The sequence below is a fragment of the Eumetopias jubatus genome, unplaced genomic scaffold, assembly GCF_037043125.1.
Source record: "Eumetopias jubatus isolate StellerSeaLion01/CBP00866 unplaced genomic scaffold, mEumJub1_p1.0 scaffold_17, whole genome shotgun sequence".
Lineage (NCBI taxonomy): Eukaryota > Metazoa > Chordata > Mammalia > Carnivora > Otariidae > Eumetopias > Eumetopias jubatus.
The window spans coordinates 61582640-61595789 of record NW_028274823.1 but is presented as its reverse complement, the minus strand read 5'-3'; the positions used below and the strand labels follow the sequence as shown (position 1 = coordinate 61595789).

Genomic DNA, 13150 nt, shown 5'->3' with positions numbered 1-13150 from the left:
AACCAGCTGAGCCACCCAGGCGCCCCTCCCAGTCCTTTTTTAAATCTCTATAAATACTTCAGTTAATTTTCCAAATCTTCTTTTACTTTTCCCAATTTTCTTGATGACTACCAATGATTGCAGTAGGTTGAGAAAGCTCATTAACTAATTCCCTAAATGTCTTAACGTGGCAAGCACATTAACCTAATAAGTCATTCTGTATATATTCGATTGCCTGAGTTCTGTAGGCCCTGGTGGCTCTTTTGGTCAATAGCTGTATTGTTGCTTTTCTCTATCATTCCTAATTGAATGCACACTGCCCCTTGATTTCTGCTACAGCTGAATTACAGTCACTTGGCAAATTTTCAGTCTTGCTGATCTTTCCCCCCTGACGGATTAGTTTTATTTATTTATCCAATTTTTAAAATTGTGGCTTTGGCACACCTGCCTCAGGGTAAAAGAGCACAATTAAACACATTAAAGGAAACACACAAAATGTGGCCATTACATAATTAATCAGTTTTAAGTAGTATAAGAAAATTGTTGGCCTAAAAGCATAACATTTGGGGAAAGCGTAGTTTTAAGAGTTTAAAATCATTTTAATTTTTTGTTTTTTCTCTTGAATTTTATATTCAATATATACAATCTAGAATATAAAAATATGTATTTCTCTATGGTGAGACTCCTTTAACAAAATATAACAGCTTCCCCACTTGCACCATGCATAAGGACACTAGAGGAATAATTCATGGAAAATTTATGGGACTGCCCTTAGGTAACCCAGGTACATTTTAATCTTCTTAGAGTTATATATTTACTGTATTACTAAATTAGTACATTAATAAATCAGGGTGGCTATGGAAACTAATCTGCAACAGCATATTTAATTATATAGTTTTGTCATGATTTGCTATCATTTTTTAAATTAAATTTTTATATACTCCCCTTTCTTTGAGAGAGGATAGCCATTGAAGGCCATGTTGGTTTCGTTTCGTTGTAACTGAAAGATAAGCTGAAGCTGAGTCAGGTTCCATGATCCACGCAATGTTCTGGAGCTCAGCTCTGGCAGAACAATGTCTAGGATACAGTATCTCTGATTACTATCTCAAATCACTGCTGTTAATTTATTTTCCTTTCCAAGCAATATTGAAAAGTGTTTAAAGATATGGACATCTTTACTTTTATCTTTTGTTAAAGTAAAACTGTGGACAGAGCATGCAAATCAGTTTTAACAGAAAACTATTCCTCCCATTTTACCAAAATATGGGATCTATCAACAAGAATTTCTTCCCATTTCTCGGTATCTGAATGTGTTTATATCTGCATTAATCCTTATCTCTCAGGAGAAAAGTTCTTTCTTTCCAAATCTAGTCTTTCTACCTGTTTTCCTAATTCCATCCCCTCTCCCTTGCTTAAGATTTTATTCTATCCATCATGGTATTAATTTTTTATAGATCTGTTCTTTCTGGCTTCTTCTTACTCTTTACCTAAACATTTACTCAATTACTTCCATTTTTAAAAGTACATAAATAAAAATATAAGTCAGAAGAAGAAGAAGAAGAGGAAGAAGGAAGGAAGAAGGGGAGAGAAGAGGGTGAGTAGGAAGGAGATTCCAGCAATTCCATCTGCCCCTCAAGTCTCTCTCTCTCTCTGCCTCCCACCCACCCTCCCTTCCTCCCTCCCATCTCTCTCTCTCTCTCTCTCTCTCTCTCCTCCCTTCCTTTCAACTACAAACTTCTGGAAAATTTATTCTTTGCTGTCTTTTTTCTTTTTTCTGTCACTGCAAATTCAGTATTTGGCCCACTATGACCTAATTTTTGCCTTTACCATGTTACTGATACTGTTTCGGAAAAGATATAAAGACACTTTATCAGTGCAAAATCCAGTATACATATTAAGGCTCAGTCAAAAAATATATAATATTCTTGAATATTGTTGAATGATTGAAGGTAGAGTGTCCAAAGATTATAAATAATGCAGAAAATTTTTCTTTCTTTTTCTTTTTCTTTCCAAAAATTAGATTTCGTAATGCAATGACACAGCATAAAGCACTACACCATTTGACAGGACATCCTTTTATAGGTGAGCACCAGTGTATGGTTACAGAGCTTCCCCAATAGTCATTACCAACAGCTGCTTAATCTCATTCTAAAGTAAAGTGTTCTTTCTACAGCATGCTGAACATTCACTTCAGCTTATCGTAGAAGGCTTTTCTAAATGGACCTCCTTCTTCTGGAGGGAAGGACATTTCATCTGAAAACCTATAAATGGGTCTGTGCTTGGCTGACAGTAACCAATACGCTGGTCTCACATCTGTCCAGCAGCCATGGCACCAGATTTCCTGATCAGCCATGCACAGACCAACCCCACGTCTGTCCAAAAGAGCATTCCTGGAAAGGTCCTGCACTCAAAACAAACCCCACACTACTCAGGGAGGGGAACTGTTCCAGGATGGAGAGGCTAAAAGAAATTGAACCTAAACTCTTCATCAGGAGTGCCCCGGGTGCCTTGGCTTGGCCTGCAGACCCTTTGGCTCTTCTTTCTGGTGGCCTCGCGCACGGGCTGCCCCTGCGCTATGGAGGCTGCAGTCCTGAGAACCCATAGGTTTCGTGCCTGCTCCGCTTCTGTCTGATCCCTGCAGTTCCCAAACAAGGAGTGCATCAGGTGCCTCCTCCTGGCCACGGGGGTTCTTCCACTGTGCATGGTTGGGATTGCTCCAGTAGCCTCCACTTTCTCTTTCTGACTGGGTCTCCGCATCTTGAGGCCCAGCTCCAGCTGCTCCGCGAAACACGCCAGTTCCCCGGCCAGCTGGTCCACCTAAGCCTCTGCGCTTAGAGGCGCATCTTCCAAGGCCCGCTTTTCGGAGGCCTTCCCGCCTCCACTGGCCACAGAGGCCCTGTTCAGGGTTTTCTGCTTTTGCTTCTTAGGGGCTGCGTCGCTTTTGTTCCCTTGGACTATTTTAAAAAGTCATTCCTAAATACTCCTCTATCCTGCAGTCCCTTATCTTTCCATCTATCACTGCCCTGTCAAAAAGAGTTAATTTCCAAATACGTAGATCTGCTTATGTCCATCTCGAACTTAAAAATTTTCAATTACTCCCAGTTGCCTGCAGGGTAAAGTTCAAATGTGATAAATGACCCTTTCTAAACAGCCCCTATTTCGTTGGCAGCTTCTCTTCTCTTCCCCCTCCCCCAATCCGCTCACCAACAGTACCAAGAACAATTACTTCCAAATCGCATCTGACTGTTTGCTATTTCTATGGAATGCCTTCTCTTTCCCTATTTCTATCGTTTTATTTCAGTTGTGCCATCCACCTTAAATCCCTTTCCTCTCCTTCTCCATGAGTATACATTTGTTTCTTCCTTATTAATCAAGGCCTAAATTAGAGTCCAGTCAGTCATGGAGCTTTCTCTTGCCCACCTGCCACATCAGTGCAGTTAATTATCACCTCATCTCTTACTATGCTTTTGTGCATACCACAATGACACAGTTTATTACATTGTTTTAGAGTCAATTTTGTATATTTGGTTAAATTTTATATATTAACTTTACACGTACTTGATCATCTTAAAGGCAGCATCCTGTATTCATCTTTGCATCCCCCAGATGTTCTGTAACACCTCAGACAGAGATGCTCAAACCATAGTTGGGGTCTTGGGCTAGTTATCTACATTTTGGCTTCCTTCTAAATAAAACATGTAACTGCAGAATAAGTGCTTGCAGACAGATGTAAGAATGACTACAAAATAATTTTAATTAAATGCTCTGTTATGAGAATGATCTTCAAATGCCTTTATGCTATGAATTCATCTTCTTTTCCTAAACCCTAACACCCCAGACCCAGAAAGCCCTCTCCCTACTTCTTTTTAATCAAATATATTTTCTACAAGTAATGTTTCATGAACCCGATTTTGAAATGCAAACTTTACTTAATGAGCTTTGGATAATCTGTAGTTTTGAATAACAAATTTCTGTAATTTTTAATGAGTTTCCCAGCTTTAGAATCATGCTTGTTACTTTTCAAAAGACCTCAGAGAAAAAGGATGACTTAGATTAGAGCTTCTTCTCAATTTAAAAAGGAAAGATGACAAGACAAGAACTCAGGGTCACTGAGAGATTAAAGCAAGTGTTCTTTGGCACATGTAAATGGAATGTATTTAAAAAGCTTTTCAGGATCTACCTACAAGCAGATGGCTGTAAGGTATATAAAAGGGGGCATGAAATGTTCCCTGTATTCAGATTTATCTCTTCTAAAGGGAAACTGTGGGGAAAATGATGACAAAATAGTTTTGGATTTACAATGCCATTCCTTATTTTATATGATGACTCAGCTTTTAAATTGTAAATCATGGCTTATAAACTTGTGCTTAATCTATCTGAAAATATGGGTAAATTCATGAATTTGAATCAGCATACCAAACAGGAAATACAAATTTGGACATCTGGAGGAAATTATATTTTGGAAGAACAATTAACAGTAACATATTTTAACAGTATATTTTTTGTGAAAGTTTAGCTTCAACAACCTGCAAAAGTAGTAAATAATGAGAAAATAAAATTCATATGGATTTAGGCTTTGTGAGTGATAGTGAATGTGTGACTGTGTGAAATAGACAAACAAACAGAAGATAGACTTGGGTCTACAAATAAATAATCTTTTGCACATTTTAAAGTAGTATAATGTTAAATGAGAAAATGAAGACTGGATGTCTAATAATTCAAAGTAAAGATACACTATTTCAAAGTGTATATATGCATATACATGCTGTGTGCATACATGCATTTATATGCATGTATGTATTCACACACCCACACAGGTTTCTGTGTATATAGCTCGTGAGTACTTAAAATGCATTTTTTTGAAAAGTGCCAGGGCACCAATATTGCACAGGTTGTGTTGATTTGTTTCATGTTTTAGCAAAATTTTAATGTCAAGGAAACAAAATATTTTTTATCTCTAATACTTATTAGACATAACTTCCCCCATTATTTACTTTTGATCAGTGCTCTTCAGTTTCATCATAGATTCAAGGTTGTCCACATGAAGAGCAAAGACAAGCCTTTGAAGGTAAACCCCAGTTCTGAAGTTTACTAGAATGACCTTGCAGAAGTTTTCAACTTTTCTGAATGTCATTTTTCCCAATATTAGTGAAAATAAAATAAGCAAACAATCTCTCTGGCATGCTATTGTGAGAATCAAACAAAATAAAATATAGGCAAAAGCTAGATTGTCAATAGAATTAGTTCCCTGCCTTCTACTCTTGATGGTAAGCTTCTGCTTTTGTTTTTGCAACCACATTCTTTTAAACCATGTTAGTTCACTGAGGGAAAGTCCAATGTCAGGCTATAGAAGTCCTAGAAATTACAAACTTATAAGTATGCTGTTATCATTTGTCTTCATGAATATAAGTTCCTAGAACGTTCATGATGTTTCACTTTAACTTAAATTTATAATCTTGGTCCATGTCCTTCTCAAAGTCACTGATAACTGAATCCAATATAGATATCAAATATTATTTTATTACCATACCCGCTCTAGAGGAATGATCTACTGTTATTAAAAGATGAGTAGAAATTTAGACATTATTTCTGCTATGATCATTTTATAGTGGTTTGAAACTCAGGGTCACCAAAAATTTATGAAAGTTTCTCCAGACCACCTATGTTCTATCATACTCCATTTCTACAATTACATATAGAAATAACACTTTTCAAGGCCTGAATTTCTATGTTATAGAAAAGGATAATGGGAAAATGAATATCAATTATTAGTAATAAAGCCATTTTTTCATTGATTTGCAAATCCATATGCATTTATTTCATAAAAATTATGAGATTCAATTCAGAGTTCCATCTGTCCCCCTTTTGAAGTCAGAAAACCATGCTCTAAATTAATATCTATTTCTTACCCAAGTGGCTTACAAATCCTGATTCATTCTAAAATCTGTGGAGTAAATAAAGACAAGTTGTACTGACATAGCATTTCTTTAGCTCGATTCCTTGCCAATTTAATTTCATGCAATTTAATGTACTCTAATTGAGTTTATTCTGACCTACATGGACCTAAAAGATTTGGTGAAGTGAGGAGGGGTGTCGCAACTTTGTTTCAAGCATCTTCTACATGTGATAAGATAAATGGTGGGCAGTACTCACAGCTGACATGATGAGCTCTCCTCCCAGGTTCTGGATCTCAGCTTTAACTTGACTGCAGATTTTCAGCTGGTGAGAGTAAAACTTAATCTGTTCCAGATAAGCCAACAAATCTTGTTTGCATGATGGATCTGGACACTAAGTAGGCATAAAAGATAAAAGTGGAAATAGCAAAATAACTAATAAGTAGATCAGAGTGCTTTAATACCAACACTGGAGGTACCTATAAGGGAGCAACTTTATTGTCATGGAGCCCCATTTCTCAGCCCAAGCCCACATAGATTCTGATATGCTTCCACCATTAGAAGAGTTTATTCATGTTTCAACCATAATTACTTCAGCACAGATGACAGAAATAGTAAAGGAATTTTCAGACATAAAAAGGTACATAAAATAATTGCCTTTAATTTATGAAAAGGTTAGAAGTCTTCAGATTGCATTTTTAGGTAAATCTAAATAAATATTTTAAATGCAATTATTTCCTTCACTTAGTTTCTATTAGAATACTCCTTGGGACTCATAGTTCTGCATTGTCTGTCCTTTCTTATTTATCTGGGCAAAAAAACATCTGCAACAAATCATACATTATCTTCTATTATTTTCAGCATTACACATCCTTAGCTATTACAGACAAAAGAAATCATTTGCACCTTAGCTAACAGCCATGGATCTATGTGGAGATGAGAAATAAAGAACATACATGTTTTAGAGATATATTAAACTTGTTTACCAAAAATAGTCTCCTACACTGTAATGTCATCTGCAAGGAACTTCTTGGGAGGACAGCTTTGAGCTTCAACATACCACGGTAAGTATCTGTGGTTAGGGTTAACTCTGTGCTCTTTCTTCTATGCAATTATAATAGAATTTTTTTAATCCCTGATAACTTACTTGCACTTTAAAAACATTGTCATAAGGATGTGAAAATATGGACAATAACTTATATGCAAAGGTATTAGTTACACCATTATTTATAAAAGCAATATTTGGAAATAACTTAAATGTCCAAAAATAGTGGAAAGATTAAGTTAGAATGCATATCTATATAAGGTGATATTAGTCTCAAGAAAATATGCTCAAAGGAGGTGGGAAAATAGTTTTAGAAAGTGGAAAAAACAGTATTTGAAACTTATATGCTATCTTAATCAAATTGCTAAACAATTTGTGGTTGTGTTTGTGTTTACAACATACTAGGAAATATATGAAATAAACAAGCATGATACAAGCAATAATTTTCTTCCTCTTTGACATTTCTTAAAATAGATATATATATAATTTCCATAATTATAAAAATGTTGTCAAAACAGCTTTAATTCTAATGACCTAAAATGTAAATTGAGAAGACGATGAAAGACTGGGGTGCCTGGGTGGCTCAGGTGGTTAAGCATCCAAACTCTTGCTTTCAGCTCAGATCATGATCTCGGAGTCATGAGATTGAGTCCCATTTCTGGCTCCCTGCTCAAGTCTCTCCCTCTCCCTCTACTCCTTCCCTGCTAAAATCAATAAATAAATCTTCAAAAAAAAAAAAACCCCAAAAAACAAAAAGGAAAGTATGATGAAAGACCAAAAAACATTCTATGCATTTCTTCTTTTACCTAGTAATTCATAAATTGGAATGTTATTGAAAAATTCCTGAGAATCTTATTCTCTCATATTTGCTAAATAGACTAGTCATAGCTATAGAATGTGTAGACATGATGAGAACATACCACTCGAGTCAAAGTTAATCAGAAAAGGTAGCAAAGAAATTTCTTTGCTTAATTAATTCTTAATTAATTCTTTCTTTTCTTAATTAATTCTGCAGAAATACTATCACAGCCTGGACATATAAATGAATAGACAGATAAATGTAACCAGTCAGACAATCAGCTAAGAGGATAGTGAGACCTTGACATTGAGGATGTTTCTCAAATTTTAAACAAGGAAGTAAGGGTAAATCCCCAAATCTCAAGAGGATTAAACTGTAACTAAGAAGGAGAAGGAAGAAAAGAAGGACAAAGAGAAAGAAACAGGGGAAGAGAGAAAGAAGGAGGAAGAGGAAAAAAGAAGGAAAGGATTTCCCCCAATTTATAGATGAGAAATCAGAAATTTTGAAAGCATAATAATTTCTCCAGGATTGAAGAGCATATGTTAGAGCCAGATTTTTTTTCTTTACATTTTTATTGTTATGTTAATCACCATACATTACATCATTAGTTTTTGATGTAGTGTTCCATGATTCATTGTGCATAACGCCCAGTGCTCCATTAGAGCCAGATTTTGAACCCATATCTATTTGCTTTTAAATCTATTTTATTTTAAATCACTAACTTAAGAGAATTTGATAAGTGTTTTTTAAAATCATAGAATACTGTGAGCTGCAGAGTTTCAAGGAAATAGAGAATTCATGGGAACACTGTCCACAGCACTGTTCTGAAGTAGAGAGTACTTAGATTTTCTCAAAGACCAAAAACTAGTTATTTAGAATTACCTATAATGATGAAAGGCAAGGCATCTCATTGTTTTGTCATGACAAGAAGTTGATCTTTACTACGAACTTCCCAAGTGCCAAGCATTGTGCCATGTCCTTTGTGTGAATAATTCGGTTAGTATTCCACCTTGCCATTTTACTTGGGTTTATATCGTTATTTTGCACATTTGCAAACTGAGTCTAGATAAAGTATATGATTTGTCTTAAAGATTTGATTTTACTTTTCTCTGTTTCATTCACTGCACAATGATGTCTCCTTTAAGACATTTATTCAAAATGCCATTTTCTTTGTCCTCGCTGAATAATGGTCATATCTATTCTTTGTTCCTATGGATGAACGCAATGATAATCCCTGACACAGATAGTGTTTTATCTGTCATATACTATTCTAGGTGCTTTACTTGTATTAACTCTTTTACTAATCACCAACTCCAGGCGGTAGGTTCTATCATTATTTAGCAAAGGAGGAAACTGAAGCACAGAGAAGTTAACTGACTCATCCAGTTAATAAATGGTAGAGCTGTGTTCCAACTCACATGATCTGGCTACACATCCCTACCTTCACAGTCTAGGTACAATAATATCAGTCTTCCTGCCAGTCTTATTGTATATAATAAACAATAAATTGCCACTCTGATTTGTAAATTGGTTTCTCAAATTCACACTCTTATTTGTAAATTTTAAGTAGGAAAGTGTGGATTTGTTCCTTAAAGACCAGCACAACTATACATTTATGATAAAATTGAACTTGCAAAGTAATAATTAGGTTCTTAAAGATTTATTCATTTATTCAAGAGAGAGACAGAGAGAGTGAGCATGAGCTGGTGGGGGCGGGGGCAGAGGGAGAGGGAGAGAGAATCTCAAGCAGACTCCCACTGAGCACAGAGCCTGAGTCAGAGCTCAATCCCACAACCCTGAGATCATGACCTGAGCCAAAATCAAGAGTCGGAAGCTTAACTGACTGAGCCACCCAGGCACCCCTAATCATTAGATTCTTGACCAATAACCAATGTTGCAATTACCTAAGGTTAAGCAAAACATATAGGTTCTCTCAAGAGACTCTTCAAGGCCATACTACAATTGTCTAAAATTATCTAATTCTGCTAAAGAAACAATGAGTCAAATGAGTACAAAATTTGAAGTTAAACTTTTGGAAATTAAAAGTTGTTTTGACCCAGATTCACCCTTTTTTTCCAGAATTGATGAGAATTCTTCATTACCCCTAAATACTATAGCCAGTTTTATAGGTGAAGTAGAAAAACATACTAATTGGTAAATTCTACTCTATAAAATTTATTAAAGCCTTCTTTCCTTTGACATTTGGAAAGCTTTCCTGAGTCGATTTTGGCTGCCTAATAGCAGAATCAGGAGAATGAATCATTCCCACCTTAAGAATCCTCATCTATTATTTGCAAAACCCCCCTTACAAAATCAAATAATGTTCTCCCTACCTTTTATATTTTTACAAAAGGGTGATAGAAAGAGTCTGGGCCCTAAATTTTAGAACATTCATGCCTTTGACTTTTTTTAAATAAAATTTGCATAAAAATAACTTTTAGGGTGCCTAGGTGGCTCAGTTGATTAAGCATCAACTCTTGATTTTGGCTCAGGTCATGATCTCAGGGGTCCTGGGATGGAGCCCTGTGTAGCTGTGCTCAGTGGGGAATCTGCTTGAGATTCTCTCCTTCCCCCGCCGCCCCTCCTCTTGCTCACCTGTGCTCTCTCTCTCAAATAAATAAATAAATCTTAAAAAAAAATTAAAAGAACTAGGGACTTTTAGGCAAATCAAGTGGTAGAATATCATAACACACATTGGTTATTATTTCCCAGTTTATTAAGACAGGAGATGTTGACCAGGACATCTGGTTAGTTTTTTAATGCATAGATTTTTTTTTTTTAAGTTTTTTAACCCCCCAGGACACTCACTACAGGAAAGCAGATGGCATGTCAGCCTAGGTGGTTTTCACACATTAAACCAGCCTTCACTCTTCTAACAAGATGTTTGGTACCAACACAGAATACATTATTTCATAATGAAAGCAAAAGTTAAAAACATTTAATACCTTTAAGTCTGAATTTTAAGAGTGAATTAGCAAAGTGAATACTTTTAAAGATCTTTGTTCCATAAGCTTCACAAGTTTTTTGCCCATACTAGAGTATAAACTTTATTTAAGACACATTTAAAATGACTTTGCAATTATAGACAGCAGTTTAAATTCTGCTATGCTGGCAACGTTTGTTAATAAAAAGTAGTAGGTGTCATTGTGAATTTCTAGAACAGAAATTTCAAGCAATCAGTGAATGCATAGGGCTTGAGTCCATGACCTTTCCCTTCCCTCAGGGTTCATTTCTCCACTTTCTACTCCAGCTCAGAGGCTGTCTCATTTCATCTTCCTTGGGATCATAGATTACCAACGATCCCATCTTTTTCTTCAGTTTTAATGTCTCCTTTTCCTATTCTTTAGTCTTTCAACATGATGTCCCTCAGAACAAAAACCCTCCCTCAACCTTATAATCTCATCTCTCTTCCTGTTCATGACCATGAGTTCCAAAAATTTTACAATGCTGCCTCATTGACATTCTCAGTTTTTGTTCTTGGGCATTTTTTATTCTCACCCTCTTCTTGGACAATAGTACACATTGTTATGGCTTCAACTATCACAAAATACAAATAACTAAATCTTTGTTATCCAGTCCTGTTTTCAGAAGATACATGTGGATTTGCCCAGTCCATCATTTGTCTCATCATTTCATACTCAACACACATATTCTTCAACTATCTCATAACCCACTTTGCCTACTATAAAACCTATTTTCCCCTCTATTAACCATCTCAACAGGAATGCTTTCTCTTTTTCTCTCATCTATTTGGTCAGTCACTAATTTGGAATTATTCTACCCCTTGAATCTCAGCACACTTGGAACATTTTTTCCTCTTTGCTATGCCCAATCACTGCTGCTCTTTAGCAAACTGAGGTTTCTATTAGTCAGCCATAAAAAAGAATGAGATCTTGCCATTTACAACAACATGGATGGACCTAAAGGGTATTACACTAAGTGAAATAAGTCAGACAGAGAAAGACAAATACCATATGATTTCACTTATATGTGGAATCGAAAAACTAACCAAACAAACAAACAAACAAAAGCAGAAACTGTCCCATAAATACAGAGATCAAACTGATGGCTGCCAGAGGGAAGGGGTGGGGGATGGGCAAAAGGTGTGAAGGGGAGTGGGAGATACTAACTTCCAGTTTTGGAATAAAAGGGAAACAAAGGTACAAGCCTAGGGAATATAGGGAATGGTATTGCAATAGCATTGTATGGTGACAGATGGTAATTCCACTTGTAGTGAGCACAGCATAAAAAATAGAGTTGTCAGATCACGAGGTTGTACATTTGAAAATAATATAACATTGTGTGTCAACTATACTTCAAAAAAAGATACAGACAGATAATATACTTTAGTATCTATCTATATCTATTTAATTCCTGAGAAACGGCTATGCATTTATTTTTAGAAAGTTAATCAATGTGGAAAACAAATCTAGGTATCAATATCTTTGCTCAAAATAAATTTCAGGTAGATAATAGCATCAAAATACAAATACTGTCACAAGATGCATCTAGAAATTATATTCTTAAGGGACACGTTAGAATGATATAATAAATGCTTCAGAAGTTTCTTTTTTGCATACATCCATTAGAATACATTTTTGACTCTCATAACATCAGCAGGGAAACAATTCAAATGAGGCTAGCCACTAACAACATTTTGTTAAAATATCAATAGAAATTCCATTTATCAGTTGTTTTGTTCATAGTTAAATGCATTGTATATGATTTGGCTTGTGATCCTTTATCTTGTTTTTTAAATGCCATCCTATCTTGAATTAGCATTGGCTTTCATTATGTTTAACACTAAAATTTCATTTTAATTGTGTTCAGTTATGATTAGGTGGGAATACCCAGCAGATAGTGTGGATATCTTCACTTTGGCAAAAATACAGTGAAGGAGTATTATAGGCTTCAGACACACTACTCAGAGGTAAGAAAGTCTAATTTTGTCCTCTCCTAGTGCAAAACACTTTAGCAGATATTCATTTTATATCGGTTCCTATTCATCTCTTTCCTATTTGGGGATATACAGCTTCTCTAATTAATTGAGATCTATGTATTTTTCCTACCTTGTGAGGTGTTACTCAATTCATCTAATTTAGACTATCTGCTTAACATAATGAATTACAGTGCAGAGTTGAGGAATAGAAAGAGATGTGTACTAAGAGTCTGGAATCTTGGATTTGTAAGAAGAGTATTTCTCTAACTCGTCATTCTCTTTATTGATGGGTAACATGTTTAAGAATTGTGATAGCTAACAACATCCTGTCCTTTAGGAATATACTGCCTAATAGAGACAGAATTTGTACCAGAGTTCTACAGAACTTAAGCAATACATCTTAAATGGCATAAATGACCTACCCCACCATGCCAAGATACTTCTAAAGCCCTAAAGATGTTGGCTGATTGGGACAAGTGAGCTTATATTAGAGT

The 13150-nt window shown here is 35.6% G+C and overlaps 1 protein-coding gene and 1 pseudogene across 1 annotated transcript in view; both read right to left on the bottom strand.

Annotated features, from left to right (window-relative positions):
• Positions 1–13150, bottom strand: part of CTNNA3 (catenin alpha 3) — a 1824697-nt gene that overhangs the window by 65324 nt on the left and 1746223 nt on the right. Inside the window, exon 16 of the mRNA XM_028109632.2 lies at positions 6133–6267. Within this exon, the coding sequence (XP_027965433.1) occupies positions 6133–6267 (135 nt within the window). The remainder of the gene's footprint in view (positions 1–6132; positions 6268–13150) is intronic.
• On the bottom strand, positions 2440–3454 carry LOC114214102 (UPF0488 protein C8orf33 pseudogene; annotated as a pseudogene).